At 34.8% G+C, this 14,542-nt stretch overlaps 1 protein-coding gene across 3 annotated transcripts in view; it reads right to left on the bottom strand.

Annotated features, from left to right (window-relative positions):
- Window positions 1–2,538: 2,538 nt before the first annotated feature.
- The window catches only part of LOC126175398 (protein FAM117B-like), a 95,677-nt gene continuing 83,673 nt past the window's right edge, over window positions 2,539–14,542 (bottom strand). For all 3 annotated transcript variants that reach the window (XM_049922186.1, XM_049922187.1, XM_049922188.1), the window contains exon 9: window positions 2,539–14,304. In XM_049922186.1, coding sequence (XP_049778143.1) covers window positions 14,010–14,304 — 295 coding nt within the window. In that variant the 3' untranslated portion in view covers window positions 2,539–14,009. The remainder of the gene's footprint in view (window positions 14,305–14,542) is intronic.

The following is a 14,542-nucleotide window of genomic DNA, read 5'->3' as shown; positions in this document are numbered from 1 at the left end:
TTGATGCGAGCTCGCAGTTCTGGCACGTTTCTTGGTAGAGGAGGTTTAAACAATGAATCTTTCACATAACCCCACAGAAAGAAATCGCATGGGGTTAAGTCGGGAGAGCGTGGAGGCCATGACATGAATTGCTGATCATGATCTCCACCACAAGTTTTCCATCGGTTTTCCAATCTCCTGTTTAAGAAATGCCGAACATCATGATTGAAGTGCGGTGGAGCACCATCCTGTTGAAAGATGAAGTCGGCGCTGTCGGTCTCCAGTTCTGGCATGAGCCAATTTTCCGCGGGCTACGCGTGAAACTTGCCCGCACGCGTTCAACTGTTTCTTCGCTCACTGCAGGCCGACCCGTTTATTTCCCCTTATAGAGGCATCCAGAAGCTTTAAACTGCGCATACCATCGCCGAATGGAGTTAGCAGTTGGTGGATCTTTGTTGAACTTCGTCCTGAAGTGTCGTTGCACTGTTATGACTGACTGATGTGAGTGCATTTCAAGCACGACATACGCTTTCTCGGCTCCTGTCGCCATTTTGTCTCACTGCGCTCTCGAGCGCTCTGACAGCAGAAACCTGAAGTGCGGCTTCAGCCGAACAAAACTTTATGAGTTTTTCTACATATCTGTAGTGTGTTGTGACCACATGTCAATGAATGGAGCTACAGTGAATTTATGAAATCGCTTCAATCATTTGTAATAGCCCTGTATTTATGAATCAGTCATTCCAATTTAGGCATTTCCATGTTTACAGGGTATGCAGTATGTTCCTGACATTGCAAGTGAGCCCCTTTTGTTCTTAGACATCTGAGACACACTGATCTTCTTGGTCAGTTTGTAAATAGTTTTACTGCCGTGTTAGCAAAATATTCAGCTGATTGTGTTTGTCACCCTGGGGATGTATGGCAAAAAGGCCATGCCTGATATTTCTTCTTCCAATGTGTCACTTAGCAGAGTGTTAGATTAACACTTCATATGCAACTGGTGGAGTTTCCATTGCTTCTCAGAATGCTTTCCACGTGTTACATCTCATAACCGAGATGTTGCAGCTCACATACTTATCTTATGCATTTTACAAGCATGTTGATTATCCCTCTTTTCTGATTCATGTGATGGTTTGAGAGTTTGTAAAGGTCCACCTGTGTCAGTTTTTTACACACATTGTGTCCCACATTCTCATCATTTATTGCAACTACCACATCGAAAAAGCATATCTGTTGGTCCATTTCTACCTCCATAGGAAGTTTTATATTGACACAGAGACTGATCAGTTGTTAAATTATTTCAAAACACAGGCACTGAACTTGGCGCCTTATAAACCTAAGGCACAGTACAAGCACGTTGACGATGCCTACATTGTTTGGAGGTATGGTGAGGAACTGCTTAGTGACTTTTGTTAGATATCTGAACAGTCTCTATGCCACCATAAAATTTACTACTGAAGTAGAAATGGACCAACAGTTACCTCTTATAGACATGCAGGTTACGAGGAATAGCGAGGGCCTGCTACGCAGCATGTATTGAAAAACCAACACACATGGACAGATGGCTGCACAAGCTGTCACACCATTGCCTGAGCCATAAAAAAGGGATGATTAATATGCTCATACTACTCAGAAGCCAAATATGTGAGCCACAGCACCTCGGATGAGAGCTATCATACCTGCTTGTTCAGGGACACCACATAGATCCACAAATGTGGCAATAGCTTCAACAAGAAAGAGGAAAGCCTCTAGTTGAACAAGTCCTGGGTTACCGTGTTGTACCAAATGATAGTTGCAAGTAGCAAGTGGTGATACATATTGGTAATCTGTGGCTGTGAGCTCGACTCCAGTTCACCACCAACAATGGAGGGTGAAGTTTTGACATTGCCTGCCACTAGTGATAGCAAAATGTCAGAAAATTCAAATGTCAGCTAAACAACTAATACAGAAGCCAACAGTTTGTCAATTTAATCGCCGTTATTGTTATTATCACAATAATCTTGTGAAAAGCAGCAACAGAGACGCAGAAATAGAGACAACATAATACATTTACTGAATAATAATTTAGGAGATAAGAAAGTCTTTTCATTAAAAGCGAGTGCAATGTAAAATTTTTTATACATAATTGGTTTCATATATTTTTATTTCAGTGGACTGTGATTAAGGAACTTAGTCAGGGAACGTATCCTTACGTACTTGCTACCATTTTAAGAAAAAAATGGTCTGTACCTGTGGCAACAGGAAATTTCCAAGTGTGTCCGCAGTGAAGTGTAAAAGACAGTTCATTAATATGTGATACACACTTGATATGTACCATTAACAGCCTCTTTCTGATGGGTAATTAAAGTTCAGAGTTTAAAAGGTCATCTCTAGTGTGCACCACTCTCAGTTTTATCTAAATGGTGACTGGTGATTGTTTTCCTTGTTTTAAAAAAGTGTAAACCATCTACAACAATTGATTCCTATCTGAAAAATGTTTTATTACAAAGTAATCTTCAGTGATAGTGAAGCATCACTTAATAATAAGGGCAACTGAGGACTATACAACAAAAAGTCATTGAAGACATTATGATTCATTTTATTTATATGGGGTTACAAAAACCAACACATCTCTGATTGTGAAACAAAAGTGTGTTAAACAAACCCCACATATCAAACAAATTCAAGCTGAAGAATTAATGCCTCAGCATTTTGGTACACCAACAATGCCCAGTTTCATTACATACTGCTTTTTCTCGATTTGTAACACAATAATTAGTGAAGTCTATTGCATAAAAATTATTCATATTGTCATTCACACTTGAAATGTTTCAGTTATACTTATTTTACAACAAATTAAAAGTCAAAACAGGCTTTGAAATACTTTGCTTTCCCTATCACATTCGTAATCTATCAAACTGTATTTTTTAATCTTTATCATCAGTGCTCTTTTTGTTTATTATATTTCTGTCTATAATAGAATACCAAGAATAAAATCCAAGTGCTTCAACATTTTTGTATTTTCACTTTTGTTATTTTTATGAAGGTTTTTACTTTGAATTTGTGATATACACCACTCACACCCACACAACCTCTCACACACACATATATTCACAGTAATTACACATTTTTATACATGAAGAGATCATTTCTGCACTGTCTACTTCACAAATCCAGCCTGAAACTCTTTCTGTATTTATATAAAACATTCATCTCCCTGCCCTTCAGGTCATCATTTCCAAACCATGCACATTTGAACTGCAATTTTCACTTTCAAATTATCTATTGAACAAATACTAAATTGAAATATTACTGACTTCAAATTAGTAAATTTCATTCCTGAAAAAATTAAGCGTAACAATTGAGGATTTTCCTTTACATGCTTACATTTTAAGGATATTGGAACTTTCAATTATGCTACCATTTTACTGTACAATTCCATTTAATTTTAATCAATTCATTTAAATTACAAGTTATACAACTGGTTAATTTAGGGACGGAAAAGGGGAAAATGCGGTCTGCAATTTTTTGTAATTTATTTCTCATGAAAGTTCTACTTTTATTATTTAAAATGTTCTAGTTATCTTTCAATGTGGCATGGGTTTCGGGAGTTTGAAAAAGTGCAGGCAAGACATTAAATTATCACAGGATAATCAATGTAAGTAGGTACAATGTCCTATAGATACATGTAAATTTTTTGAATTAAGCCTAAAAATTTAATTGCTAGAACTAAGAGCAATGTGTTACAGTCTTTATTAATCACACAATACCCACAAACACACCAAGGGTTTAATGATTAATTGATAGCTGCAGATACATCTAAATCACATGCAGGCATCAGGAAATATGGACCAAAAGCGTTCAACATGTCTGCTGGAAAAGTACACAATACAAACTTCAACAGAAAATAGGTCCTAACTGCCGTATGACTTACTGTAATTAGTTTTTTTAGTGTATGAACTCTAACCAAAATAACGTTCATGTGAAATATTATGACTAAACAGGTACAGCAATGGCACCTCTCGTCCAACTGATGTAGATCCAGAGGGTTTTCTAATGGTTGGCAGGTGTAATGAGACTGCTACACTTTCTAATTTTCTGTTACCTGCATGCTCATGCAAGCTGAATTTTATGAACTGTACAAAAATTCCTAGAGAGAAATAATCTGTACACCAGCACTAGTAAAAACAGTTAAAAGTTTCCAACAGTCCTGCCTGCATCCTTTTCATATACACACAAAATATGCCCCCTCAACTATACAATAATCTAATGACAAAGTACATTCAAACAAAGAAAATCAATTAAAATAGCTCCATATAAAGTGCTTTTAATCTTTCTGTAGCTCTGTAATAAGGGCAGACAGCTGTTCTGTTTCATTTCACTGTACATATGTGAAGTACAAGTTCCTTTTTCTTTGTACTGTTGCATACTGGCTGTATATAACATTAAAAGTGAAATGTTAACACACACTAGTGGTAGTAAGTCTCATGCTCTTAAGATGACATGCAATTCTGGGTAATTTTCTCACAATTACTTGCAAAATATTCTGCACATGTGTAACACCAAAATGTATTAAATTTGAACAAAGAAAACAATTTTGTAAACAACAGAACCAGTATTTTTCATTTGAAACTTTAAATAATCAAGAGTACATACAGTGTCAGATTTTTTTTAAAAAGAGAACTACAGTAAATAAAAACACTAAATAAAAATACACAGTATTTATTTTTAAAGAATATGGATATGAAATTATAAAACAATTTCCTGTAGGCATTTAATACCGCTGTTTTCCGATATACATCCATCAATAAATGATGGCTTCTTTCCAGCAGTAATAGAATAATGGAATAATAGACTGCAATTTACATTAACTCTTTTCATATAGCAATTGCCATTTAAAACAATTCTTGTGTATAAATGGTGAAATATAGATTCAAACCAAGTTCTGAGCAAGGAAATCAGAACATCCAAACCACACTTTTCAAGCATTTTTCTCTTCTTAATATCAAGTTATTAAATCCTTAATGAAAACTTTATGTGCGATATGTCTTCCTTTTCATAAAGGTGAAAATGCTGAAAAATGATATCACTTCCCTGCAAAATACTGTCGAGACTGACTGCTCTTCTCTTTATGCTAGTATCCATGGAAGATAAAATGGAAGACTACTGAGAATTGCAATGACTTACTAGAAATAAATGGCCACAAAATGTTAAGGGGCAAGTGAAGTGTCCATGTAACACCAAGCACCAACTGAGGAGTCAACGAACTTCATTATCCACAGATGAATGTTAAGTTTCTTCTTTTCTTTCTTTTTTCAAATTGGAATAGTTCACTTTAAGATCATCAGTGAATTTTACCCACATTACATCAAACTGCAACAACATATACTGAAATATTTTTTATTAAAATCAAACAGAGCAAAGCTAGTGGCTTCGTTTTAAGATCTATAAATAAAAATTACTATCTTATGAAAGAAACATGAGCCCAAATGTTTTTTCTAAATGACTACAAAATCTTATAAATCAAAATCTCCTCCCATAACTAACAAAAAGTTGCATTTTAAGGATATCAAGCATTGCAGGATGACTGTCTTGATTGGTCAGAGTGGAAACTTTCTCCAGAATATTAATAAGCTGAGCAAATAAACCAAATTACTTAACCTGTAAGGAAATTGGATGTGCCTCAAATGTATTAATGAAATTGTGAATCAAATCAAAATACATGGTCCAATAACAAGCACCTACTTATCCATTGACAGGAATGCAAGAGATTGAAGAACAATATTCTGACAGCCTGGAAGAAAGGGCAGTTAAGAAACAGTATCAATGCACAGGTAATGGACAGAGTGAGAACATAATTGCAAATGGAGCAAGTCACTCCTTACACTCAAGTGGTACCTTTTTTCTCACAACTAGGAGTGCAGGATTTGCAGTGAACTTCATTGTCCACCATCACTGCCTGTTTTTATCTATCTTCCTCACTTCTTATCTGTGTCTTTCCAAGTACAGAACCAACTTTAAAGTTCCCAAGGCCTGACAGTGTTCAAAAAGATCTTTGTATGTTTAGCATTTCAGACTACTACTTTTATGGCAATGGGTAAGTTCGTGCACCTCCATATCACAGTATTTTCACTTCAGACATTCATGTTACACATTTAAATCTACAAATCAAAGTACATAGCAAACTAAATACCACACATGAAATCCTTTGTCGATGAAATACATCAAACACATAGGAAATTAATTTTGTCTCAAAAGTTGTTTTCCATGTAAGAAAATAATGATTATGAGAAATTTTGCACATCTGCAAGATGGACTATCCAGTCTTCAAAATAACATTCAACATATATACTGGAAATGTGCTTAGTTCTATACTTAGTTGTATGAGAAAAAACAGTCCATTTACAATATGTAAATGCGACTGAAAATAATTCCAATTCCAGTTTCTACTTTATTCACAACAATTACTAGGCTGAATTGAACAATTAACCAGTTGCCAACTGCAGCATCTTTAAAACTGAGTTAATTAAACCAATGGAGAACTGGTAAAGTATTGTACAACAAAAAACATAACATGAGAAACATATTCTCCAGCAGCAAATACTTAGCCTTGTGAAATTGTAAACCAACTACCAAACAACACTTATGCTTAATTTTAAACACTATAATCAAGTGTTTTTTTCTTCTTCTCCTTCATGTATGGTAAACACAGGAACAGCAGTAATGCAGCTTAATGGGAGATGTCGCACCATCATCAAATAAACTACAGAAGAATGTCACTTTATGTTCCCAGAAAATAATTTTTTCGTATAGTTCAGAGACAAATTAAGACATAGTCATAAGTTAGTAGAAAAGTGTTAAAAAGACCAGTCAGCAACAAATGTAACACTGCACAAGAATATTGCATCAGAGAAGCTGGACTGAGATACATATGGCACACTTTCTCTTCCTCCGTGGAACCCTTCACCCTTTCATATAAAATAATACAGTATATGAATGCAGTTTTTTCTAATCTTCACAAAGTCACTTTTACTTCCCCTTTCTTGCTCTTTAATGCCCATAGAACAAGAGTTTTCAAAATGTAAGCAATATTCAAAGAAAAAATGCAATACGTTCACTGATTTCAAGGCATAATAAATAAGGGAATAGTAATATTTCTTCTCTCTTCAATCTGCATACATTTACTGCTTTATGTTTGAAATTGGACCTTTTCAATCTCTACCAAGTCTGCTGTGGAATCAATCAGATTTTAATTTAGAGCAAAGAAAACAACCCTTCTAAACTGTGTTAAATTCTCATATGCCAGGGTTTGCTAAATGAGACAAATACACGTAAATCCCATTATATGCAGATTCATTACCTACATTTTGTCGTATACTCTATTTCTGTTCTAAGTCCAGTGGTGCCATCTGTTAACAATACACGGAAGCAGCAATGCATTGGCGCATCTCAACAGGCATCTTCAGTCATGTTTAACGAGATGTTAATCACCATGTCAGGTCAGTAGAGCTGTAAGTTGCACTTGACAGTGTCTATATTCAAAATGCTGGGTAAAAGGAATCAAAGTTTGCCTATCAATGGAAACAAGCCTGTATGGTGGTCATATTCATTAGAAACAAAGAAGGAATTTTGGATCACTATGAAAGAGGTGAGTGTATTGTTGACATTCAGCAAGCTTCTGGACTTTGTGAACCAACTGTGGGAACTATTAGTGATACGCAAAGTCAATTCAAACTCACTGTTCAACTGAGTTATATGACTACAGTGACCAAGTCTCATTTGGAGATGATGGGAAGAAGGGATTCAGCACGGCAACCAGTAGCAGATGCAGCTGCTATTCGAACTAAAGCCAAGAGCTTGTAAGTGGATTTAACAAATAAAGCAGACGATCCAGCACCTTTCTTGGCCACCTAAGGTTGGTTCAATTGCTTCAATCATCATTTTGACTTTTGTAACATTAAAATGAGAGAAGAGGCACCAAGGGCAGATGTAGGAGCTGAGGAATTTAAAGAGTTTTAAAGAAATTGTGTCAGAAAGAAGTTACTCTGTGAAGTAGGTTTTCAACCTTGATGAAACAGGCTTATTTTGGAAACTAATGCCTAGCCCCATATTCAGTTCTATTGAAGAAAAAAAAAAAAAACAGTATCTGGATTTAAGGCTGCCAAGGACCGATGCACCCTTATTTTTGGAGGAAACGCACCATGGAATTTCAAATTAAAATCTCTTCTGATCTTCTCTGCTTAAAATCTTAAGGCACTAAAGGGTTGTGCCAAAAGCAGGCCGGGAGTCCACTGGACACAGAATAATGATTTACATATATTATTGTGTGTTGCAATATTAAATTTTTAAGTGTATAAATTTTGCATTAAAATGTGTTTCAGAATGATGATAATGCCTAGTTTTGGTAAATACACCAAGAAACACTATTTTTAAACTTAATATGTAACCGAGAACATAACCTCATATAAAATGACACTATTTACACAACTCCAGTATGTGTGACAATTCAGTGGAACATAACTATCACATATAATGAGATTTACCTGTACATTATCAGCATACTGAGTTTGATTGTTTTCAGTAGGATTTTTGAGACCATGAGTAGTAAACAACTCTTCATTGTTTCTTACAAACTGTCATAATATTAGGTAGTTACTAGTCACACAATGAAAAGTAAACTAAAATGTCTATATAAAGCCCAATAAGTAACAATATAAGTAACTTTCACAATAACCTATGGAGAAGTGGTCTGTAAAAAGCAACTCCATTAATATAAAATAATAACTTCCAATTTTTTAACAGTTTTTAGAAGCTCTGTCACTGAACAGATTTAAATTGTTACCAAATTTATGAACAATATTACTAGCATATCAATGGCCACAACTGCATACAAAGAATAAGATTTTAGAGCAATTTTTTGACATTGTTTAGCATACTTTTTCAAAATAAAAGGGACATTAACAATAATACAAAAAAATTCACAGCTGATAGATACAGAAATATAATGCGTCTTAGGAACAAAATACTTCTATTTCAGTGAGACAAATGATTTTGCCCTAAATTTTCATCAAGCAGGTACATAAAATAATTTCCAAAGAAATAAAAATAGGTGAAAATATTTATTTGATGAAAATTAAAGCATTACATGTTTTCTTTGGTATGAAATTAAGTTACAGTAATTATTATTATGTTCTGTCCAAAGTTAGAGGTAAAATATTCTGAGACGACAAAAACAGTAGGCTGGAATGTGATAGTTTTTATCGTAATTTCTATATGTGTTGCAGAATTTAAGTTTTAACAATACCATGGCTATTCACACGACTGGTCTAAGGAAAAGCTAATCATGAGGAAGTTTAAAACAAAATTTAAGGCTATCAATACATCAACAAGAGAGACAAAACACAACATAAAGGAATGTGTACAAATTCATTCATTCATTCATTCATTCCGTCACGCACACACACACACACACACACACACACACACACACACACACACACACACACCTATGTACATTTCACAATGCATTTGCGCAATTTAAATACATAAAAGTAAAACAGAAGTTGTGTGTTTTAACATAAATCTTCTAGACTACTGACAGGTGCTTTCTGGGTGGCCTGAAATTGTACCAAACAGTGGAAACTTAATCCACTTTCACTGCAGCTTTCCTCATATTGAAAATTCAACTTTCCAGTCTTTATATATATATATATGTTTTCAGGCATGCAGGTTAGCCTATTACAGAAACTACACGAGTCAATTCTGAAACCTAAAGCTTGCTGAAGGTGTTCCACATCTACTGGAATTTTGACAAAGATTAAATGTTTCCTCCTCTTAAAAATCATAATTGTGTTGAAGACAAATTTTAAGTCATTGCTGAAAGTATCTGTGCTCTTCACTATCTTCAAACATGTTTTACAACACTGGGACATGGTCAGTGGAATGTTTAATACCTTAATTGCCACAATATAAACTCTAGGTCTTTATGAAGTTATCTGACTAGGGGCGAAAGAAGGAGGGAATAAAAAGCATTTCTTCTTGCTTGATGAATAGAAGTGGTATGAAACAAGGAACCAAGTAGTAATAGTGAAAATCAAGTGAAACACCATAATAAAGATATATGAAGATGATGTACCATACTGACTTTTTCTAAAAGTCAGTTTGAAAGATTAAGAGCTCTGAATTAGAGAGTCAAGAAAAGTATTGAGCAACGTAAGATCTGAATGAAGCTGTAAGCTTCCTGCCTTACTGTTTGAAGAACTGAAATGGGGACTTTTACTGATAGATCTCAGTAATCAAAAACAGCTCTCATGTAGTTTATGTTCTCAACCTGTACACGGTCAACTAAGTAATAACAAAACTTTTTTGCAATGAACAGTCATCTTTGTTACATGTGATAACTATTAAAGAGTGATCTGAAACCAGTAATATGCTAAGGGTGCAGAACAATTATGAACACTTGACCAACACTATTTCCAACAAAATGACTAAATACAGAACTGCAAGATGACAATTTATTTTTGAGAAACTGAAGGTAAAAATACTGTTACTATCACAAAATTGTATGCAAATTATTTCTTTCTGCAAACAAACAGCTAGACTCGGAAAAAAAGTTTTTGCTGTGTTCCCTCAAAAGTAATATAAATAATCAAATGAGCTACTTCCACAAGATCAAATTATTGCAGAAATTGTCACTGGTGCGTGAACCTTTTTTCTTTCATTAATTTTTTTGAAAGTTATCCATCTTAGTTAAGTGATACCAATATCAGCAATTATTTATACGTCTAATTCAGAATCGGCGACAATCATTTGAACAGTGATTCATGGAAGACCAAATGCTTGTCTATTTATTAAATCGTCTGACATCTAGGACAATATGTGCAAGGAGTGTGAAGTTTTTAGCTAGCACAGTGTGCTTACAGGCAAGAAGCAAAGCACCCTTTTAATACAAACATACATCAAATCAATGGATGTAATATATGATAACTGTATGACAAATTAGACAGTGATTAATGAACAACTGATTTTGTACTTTCCTATGAAAGTGAGTGACTTGATTTCTATTCAGCTAATCTTGCTATTCCTAACTTGAGTGTTTTCACACTGGCAAGTTGTCACTTATTACAGTGAAGAAATCCTACCTGTTTTTATAATATGTGACATTTTTAAGCCAAATCATACACTTGTCATAGTTCTAAGTGTGTGTGTGTGTGTGTGTGTGTGTGTGTGTGTGTGTGTGTGTGTTGGACAAACTGATCAATGAATCTCTATAATTTGCATGAAGTTATTTTCCAAATGAGCTATCAAAATATGTCACATCAATCAAGATGTCACTTCATCTGCTTTCTTCTGTGTTCAGTTTCAGGACAGAACATAAGTCTTTCTTGACAGTCACGTAATAAATTGTAGTACCCAATCTGAAGAATGAAATAAATTGTTTTATAATAATGAAATCCTTCCAATAGCATGGTACATGTTTTCAGTTCCCAATAAATCTCTGGCAAGTTCATAAATAGAAAAATTCTGTATCAGCTTCTGTATGTCACCTATCCCAAACATGTTCAGACACGAAAGCATATCATAGCAACAAAGGCATGATACTGAAGATGAACCAAGGAACCAAAAAAATTTCTGTGGCCTATTTTTATTCTATTTCAGAAATCAATATAAAATGGAGACTTCTGAAGTTTTAGTTGTTTTCAACATTCATTTTAGCTTAGGGAATGCATTCTAAAATTAAGTCAGTTTTCATTGTATATATATTTTGATTCAAAAATGGAAACTCCTCCAGAGCAGAGATCATGGCAATTAGCTTCTGGCAGCTTAATGGTTCACACTGTTTGCTACAACTGAAAGAATGAATAAATGAAAGAATGAATGAATGAATGAATGAATTCAATTGAATAAAATATTCTTACTCCCTTAATAGTTCATCTTTATTCACTGTAGTCACCTCAGTGACTTTTTTGGTGAAATTGTAGAAAACCTTTTACTAAACATATAAGTATGGACCTTCCTTTATCATACAAAGAGCCAGTGGAAATCTGTGACCTGAGGATCAGTCCCTTCATAGTATTATGTTCCAAACTCACCTGATATTAAGTGATCTGTACATGTTTGCTATGCTGTGAAATGACATTTATACGGTACTAAATACTTGAAACTTTGTTGGCAAACAAACATCTTCACAAGGCAGACATTTAAAAATATGTAAACTGAAGAAGTGTTTTGTGAAACCATGTTACTTTTATCACACTACCCCAAAAACTAACTATCAATGGACACTTTCAATAGCAGGTTACACAAAAACTCTTCAATAATACACTTTTTCACTTTTTTCACAGAATTAGCAATCATTTCTTTTTAAAATATTTAGCCCCAAAAGTACAGTCATGGCAAATTGTTTTCTGTTAATGTTTTCAGATTAAACAAAAATCTTCAGTAAAAGGGTTTCTAATTTTGGTTGAGCAGATGTGTGCAGAATTATAAAGGCTGGTGGCACCAATACTGGGAATGAATGTTAACTATTAGAAACTAAAGTAGAAGCTGTATTTCAGTAATACTGGATGATAAATTAATGACATTTACATGTTTGGAAAAGTAAGAATTACATACTACATGAAGAACATGAAAATGAGCCAGGAAAGCAGTATCAGATAGAGACTAAACACCCCATCATAGCAGGAGTTCTTGGGTAAACTTGTAAATAGCAATAAATATTTTAAACCAACTAGTCCGCAGGGTGCTAGTATGAAGGAATGGTGCAATGAGGCACACACTGCTTGTTTATGGAAATTGAAATATAATAATGAAGCATTTGGAAACACGTGACCAACAGATTAAAAAATGGATTAGTTGTCTGTACTTCAATGTCTATTTAATTTGCAATCTGCTATAAAAGGATGGTCTGTAATGAAAGGACATACACTGTTTTATTACAAACTTAACACAAAGTTCTCTTATCAGTAATTTGGTAACCTGCAAGACTGAAAACATCAAATTTTGAAAGGGGTACTGCTCATTAAAGCATTAGTAACATTAAACAATGTTGGTAATGAACATATTTACATCTTACTTTATGTATGACATGCTGGAAAATGCCACTTAATTTTAAGCTGTACATTCACCAGTAACAAGAAACAACTGCATCAATTTTCAACTAATGATTAACCTTTACTACTCTTCAGTCTCAAGATTCCACTCTGTGTGTGTGTGTGTGTGTGTGTGTGTGTGTAAAACAGTCAGTCAGTCCTGCTGCAGTATCAATAAATCAAGAGCTAAATTACACAAAAAACATGTTTTCATGTCAAATCATTATTATTCACTCCCAGAAAAAATTCTCACACATCATCAAAAAAACTTAAGCCAACAGTAAGCTCACTGCCATCACACAAAATGAGAAATCCCTTGAAATGTCCAGCTTCATATTACCAACTGAAGTTCCAGTTCCAGTCTGTCATTATGTACACACACACACATTTTATACACATAAATGAAGCACAAGCTTTGCAGTTAAATGCAAACAACTTCATTCATAAGGCACTCATCCTTTAACATGCTGCTGCAATACCATTCACAAAAGCAAAAGTCGTCTGTAGGAATGTAACAACATGGAAATCGAAGGGCACAAACCAAAACTGCAGCAGCAATACCAGCTAAAAGGATATTTGATGAACCGTAACAGCTGAAGATGAACAAACACACTAGCACACAGAAAGCAATATAAAAAATAAATTCTGAAAACTTAAATTGCGTGAAGAAACTGTCTGCACACGCCATAATTTGACCAATGAACTGGAATGCCAGTTAATAATAGAAGTGGATTTGTACACTCCTTCCAAAGTCTGTATCATGTACATCAAGTGCTCTAAGACAATTTTCACATTTCCTGGTTTAAAAAACTGGTTTTCTAACAGAAAGCGAGATCCATCTTGGACCGTCATCTAACAATTTGATAATTATGCTTGCATGCTGAAGGGTTACTCTTGGGAGATATGCTTGGGAAAAGTGTTGAGCGGGCAGAGGACCGCTCCAAATGCTCAAATGTCATCTGCCTAGACAGTGTCCGTTGCAACAGGTGCAGATGCCGATTCTGGTGCTGTATCGTCTGACGAGCATGCTGCAGGCACTGGAGCAGCATCAGTGATGTCACTGGGCCCAGCAGCTGAACTGTCAGCCTCACTCATATCTTCAGTAGTTGGTGCTACAGCTGGACTGTTATCTCCATTCGCATTATCAGCACGTTGCTGCTGTGGTGGGTAGAAAGCTGAGCCCAGACTCGGTTTCAGCTCAAAAGTAACACAGGGCTTCAGGGGGCAGTAATCCATTTTGGTTAAGTCTATCATTGGCCTGTGAACAAAGTAGTTTTTGTTTTAATGTCACTAATAAACACATTTATATTTAACAAATGCTGAGCACTTTTAACAAAACAAATTTATCCGTGTTGCTTTTTTATTCACCTTATATTCTTAAACGAAGAAGAGCCCATAAAAATTTTATTGTTTTTTTGGAGCAGAAGTATCTAATGGAACAGATACAGAGACACACAGACAGAGTGACAGTTTAAACAGTTAAAGATTTTGAAAAT

The sequence above is a fragment of the Schistocerca cancellata genome, chromosome 3 (genome assembly GCF_023864275.1).
Source record: "Schistocerca cancellata isolate TAMUIC-IGC-003103 chromosome 3, iqSchCanc2.1, whole genome shotgun sequence".
In the NCBI taxonomy this organism is placed as follows: Eukaryota; Metazoa; Arthropoda; class Insecta; order Orthoptera; family Acrididae; genus Schistocerca; species Schistocerca cancellata.
Note: the sequence above shows the minus strand (reverse complement) of the source record. Positions and strands in the feature narration are given on the sequence as shown.